At 42.2% G+C, this 5,151-nt stretch overlaps 1 protein-coding gene across 1 annotated transcript; it reads right to left on the reverse strand.

Annotated features, from left to right (window-relative positions):
* Nucleotides 1-3,633: 3,633 nt before the first annotated feature.
* Nucleotides 3,634-4,788, reverse strand: pou3f1 (POU class 3 homeobox 1; the record flags this gene model as incomplete). Its single annotated transcript, XM_083662545.1, has 1 exon — nt 3,634-4,788. Exon 1 carries the CDS (start codon nt 4,768-4,770, stop codon nt 3,634-3,636), a length of 1,137 nt encoding a protein of 378 aa, XP_083518671.1. The 5' UTR covers nt 4,771-4,788.
* Nucleotides 4,789-5,151: the final 363 nt, after the last annotated feature.

The raw sequence follows: 5,151 nt of genomic DNA on the forward strand, positions 1-5,151 counted from the left end.
CAGTTCCTCCTGCACTGCAAAGACACTTTTTTATTCACGTTATAGCAGCGCAAAGAAGAGGACGAAAAAAAGTAGTGGTATCTGGCTTATTTCTCTGTCCATATTGTGTTATAATCGCGTTTTTGAACAATAGCCTACAACCGACGCGAACCCCAGAAAAATAGAATACGCATAAGGAAGGAAACTTTATATTATGAATAGGCTTTTTCATAGTGTGGAGAAATTTGTCGATGTGCGCGAAATCAAGAACAACCACGTTTGTGTGGTCCGTTTCCAAAGTCTGACATCTCGGTAGAAAAAGTGTTTTCTTTAGAGACGCGGTTACCAACTTTGAATTAGAGAGATGTGTGTGACAGCTAAGAGAATCGTATTCGTTTTATTTTACATGATTAGGCTATTGAAAATCAATCTAGTTAAATCTTCCAATCTGCTGTTGATATATGCAGCTAACTATTTTTAAACAGCCTGTCTCAAATAAAGCGACAGCATTGGAAATTATGAAAAGTTTCTAAAACAAATCTCAACTTTTTTTCTTCTTTTTTTATAAAGGCGGAATATTATGTCTACTGCTGTTGGAAATCTGTGCACTCACTGTTGCCTTTTTATGGCGATTTTCGCAATTCATAAACGAGACCATGCATGGACGACAAAAATAACATAAAAATAACAATTAAAACAAATCCGCTCTGGCAAAGTATTCATCCGAAACCAAAGCGATAGCCAGTCTCCTGTTCTGTTCTTATGTGTTATAAAGGGCCTGCTGCACTGGCCGCTGTGGCCTGTGATAATGGGAAGACAGAAGGGCCTCTGCTGCATTTAGCATACACTGATGATTTAGGAAAAACTGAAACTTATTAAATGTTATTAAACGTATTAAAAACGTAAATGTTGAAATAGCCTATGACATGTAAATGTATCTTTACGCTTATTCAACTCCAGCACAGTTTGAGTTGATCTGCCCCCCCCCTCTCTTACTCTCTCTCTCTCTCTGGAAAAGAGTGTGATTTTTCCCTCCAGGCTCTTCTGTCTCAGATCAAAGATTTGTCACGTTGCCTTTTGGATGCTTAAAACAAGACAAGTGACGAAGTGCGGTTTAGTCAAGTCTTTTTTACAAACGCTTTTTCACTATGATTTTATGATTTAGCCACGGATAGGCTGTTACAGTGAGCAGAGGGAGAGAGAGAGAGAGAGAGTTTGTGGCCTATTACTGACTCTGCCAATATTAATGATGATGATAATGATAACCATAGCTTGCTAATAATAATAATAATATCATTTTCATGATAAGAATGAATAGGCTAATAATCTTCAGTCAATGAAAAGACAATAAATTCGTATTAATATTGCACAATTTAATACTGCGATTTACACAAAGATGTGAACAACGTCAGAGATTGTGTGAACTTAATACGGAATGCCTGAGGTAAAATACTGTTGTCTATCCCCCTGTAACAGTACACAGCGTCTGATTTTAAACGAACTATTACATAACGAAACACTGCTTTATCCTGAACACACATGTTGTGCTCACCACCTCAGGGTGTTCAGTCTATATAGATATCAAACTTTATGAGCGTGTTTATCTGGTTTGCCTGGTGGTGATACAATGGTCAGCAACAAAGGGACGAGTGGTTTGGATCTTAATGAAGACAAAAGACCTTTTCTTGTATATATGTTTTATGTAAGTAATAAAATATTACTATAACATAAATATAAATGTGACTTTGCAGTCTACATTTAGCAATCAACATACAACCAATGTAGTAAACAAAAACAAACAAACAAAAAACAAAAACATATTGAAATCCACTGCAACGTAACCAGTAACAGAGCCAAACAAAAAGCTCCAAACACATTTAAGAAATAAATATATATATAAATGGTCAGATTCATAAATGAAATCATATTAAAATATCTTCTTGGAATTAGTAAGTGTACAAAACTGCCCGGAAAGAAACAAAAACAAAACAATATCTCGATCGGAACAAATACAAGTTTACATATTGGACATATTTACATATCGGAAATAATCCTGGCAACATTTTCTCTAATTTTTTTTTTATTCTTCTTTTTTTTTCTTGAAAAATCTTTTTTCCCCTCATCTGTATTGAATAGCAACTGCTGTAGGCTTTTGGACTGTCCCAACATTGAGAAAATGACACACAACGCACGAGTTTTATCAATTTTCCTTTCAGATCCAGAAAAAATAAATATATCTAAAGCAAGTCCCTTCATCGCTCCTCGTCAAGGAATTATTTTCTTTTCTCCGAATACAGCGTTTTAATATAATACAATGGATATGGGACAAAGGAAACGGTGTGGCTGTTTCTTTACAGATCAAAACGTATGAAAACACAGTCAAAAAATAAAGAGTACAGCGTGATATTCCGTCATGGGGCACTGAAGTTACCTGAGATATTACTTTTCATTTCGCATTTGACCAATCTCTCTTTTGAACGCGTGTTTGGAATAGAACAGGCTATTATAGGCAGTACGCAGTGTATAAGCTGACAGCGCTGTGGTGATACCCAGAACCTGTAAACATGGATTTATTGTGTATAAGCCTATTTGAAATCAGCTCCACACACAATTTTTAAGAACAAATATAAAATTGCAATAATAATAATAATATCAACGAAAGATTAAGTGCTCCATGCAAAGAAAACAACCATTTTAAAACAAACACCCCCTCCAAAAGAAAATAATAATAACAATAATAATAATATTAATAATAAACGTGTTTATCCATAATTTGCCCTTTTAGCGTCTGTTGCTGTCTGCAAATTTCGACGTGGTCAGCTGCAATGCTTTGAATATTTTTAAGGCTGTCAATATGTCCTGTTTCATTCGACACTATTTGAAATGTATTTTTACGTTAATTATGAGTATTTTCGTCTTCGAGGTGCCTTCCAACCACCAACTCCAGAGTCAACAGAAAAGGTATAGGAGGCTGTTCTGATGAGTTTATAGGCTACATCAAATAATGAAAGAAATCATAAACACTGTTTTGCTGTAAGAGAGACACTGAACGTTTAAGTATATTTCCAAACCAAAACATCACACTTAATATAACAAAGAAAGTATAGACTCATATTTAGAAATCTGGTTAATCAGTTTTAAGCCTGAAAAGCAAAATGTCCATTCAATGTATAGGCTATTCATCTCCATTGTTATTCATTATTTCAGGGAACCACCTCTTACTGGTGAGCGCCAACAGTTCATGCGGTACACCAGGAGGAGATGGCCTGCACTTGCCACATTTAATTGTCCCCCCATTTGAACAGCATGGAATATCAAATTGACTGTATATGCAACATGTCTCCTCAATATAATTTTGGTAAATAAAGATCTTTGATTCATTTTAAATGCGCATCACGGAATCAATTCAGTAATAATGCTTAGGTTATCTTTTCTCTTTTTTTCTTCTTATCATTTCCCTTCTTGCCATCGTATTTGTTGGACATGGCAATCTCCGGATTCTAACGACAAAACTCATTCTCTGTCCAACTTGTCCATATGTCTCTTTTCTGTCAGGAAAACGGTAAGCCAAACTTAAATACTGTAAACTCCATAGTCCCTCTCCCTTTTCTCTCCCTCCCCTTCGGAAATGCTCGGGATTGTTCATGAAAACAGTCACTGCACAGGACTCTGTAGTGTGTGGTGTAGAGGAGGCGTCTCCGCTTGCGAATATACGTCCTCCATATTCGGATGAGGGACCCCCACCGGTGTCATTCGTTTCTCTTTCTGTCTCCTGTTGCAAAACCAAACACGGACAACCTCTTTCTCCAACTGAAGAGTGCCGGCTAAACTGGTGATTTCGTGCGCGGACGGCTTTGGACATTTCAAGAAATGGTTTTCCAGCGCCCCTTTCACGCCTACTTCGATCGAGGTCCTCTTCTTTCGTTTCCTGCCCTGCGCCGCGATCTTGTCCAAATTGGTCGGACTGCCCGTGTTCGAGTCGGTCTCCTCCAGCCACTTGTTTAGCAGCGGCTTAAGTTTGCACATGTTCTTGAAGCTGAGCTGCAGCGCCTCGAACCGACAGATAGTGGTCTGCGAAAAGACGTTTCCATACAGGGTGCCCAAGGCCAAGCCCACGTCCGCCTGCGTAAAGCCCAGTTTGATCCGCCGCTGCTTGAACTGCTTGGCGAACTGCTCCAGGTCGTCGGAGCTGGGCGCGTCCTCGTCCGAGTGGTCCTGGTGGTGGCTGAACGCCTGCTGCGGCGACTCCATCTGGTTGTCGTGGCTGCCCGAGTCGTCGTGCTGGAGCGACGGGTCCCGCATGCCGTGGTGCAGCGAGCCGGGCTGCGGACTCAGCATCGCGTTGAGGTTCGTGTATCCGGGCTGCGAGTAGACCAGCGACTGGTGGCCGTTGGAGACGGCGGGCGACAGCGGGGAGAGGTGGTGCGTCGCGGTCGGCGCCCATGAGCCGTGGTGGCTGCTCTGCGTCTGCTGGTGCACCAGGTGGGATCTGTGGTGGAAGCCGCTGCTCAGGTCCTCCCTGCTCGCCTGCACGCTGGGCTTGTGCTCCTGCTGGCCGATGTGGGTGCCGCTGGTCCAGTCCGTGTTGGAGGTGGGCAGCCACTGGTGGTGCGTCAGGCTCATCGGGTGGCCCGTGTTGGTCGCCGCCAGCCCCTGCAAGTACTCGTGGTGCATCATTTTCTGCACCTCTCGGTAGGTCGTCCCCTGGTGCATCCTATCCGAATCCGGATGCATGAGCGGGTTGGACGGCAAGGAGTTATTCCGCGGAATATACTGAGCTGTTGTCGCCATGGCTCCGACTTCGAAAACTGACGAGTACTTCGGAGGTCTCCAGGCTTTAGAGCCAAAACGCAACAACCTGCTCTGGGAGGTCTTTGGGAAGGAGCGAAGACACGCCTCCCCTCCGCTTGTATTGGCTCCTCACCGATTCAAGCCCACTGGAGACATATTCAATAGGCGCAGGGTTTCAGTCAGAGCGCGGTGCGGCGCATTTTACGCACAGGATGGATATAGCGCGCCGCCTGTCTCACATATGTTACAGAAAAACATACGTTCTATTTATTAAATGTCTATTTGTGTTTTATAGCGAGGCTGTTCTCGTTGCATGTGCCCGATGTTTCAGTTTTCCTCTCTGCTCCCCCTCCTCTGTGTGCGCAGATCCTGTTGGCAATC

Source organism: Poromitra crassiceps (genome assembly GCF_964638095.1).
Source record: "Poromitra crassiceps genome assembly, chromosome: 29".
Classification (NCBI taxonomy): Eukaryota; Metazoa; Chordata; class Actinopteri; order Beryciformes; family Melamphaidae; genus Poromitra; species Poromitra crassiceps.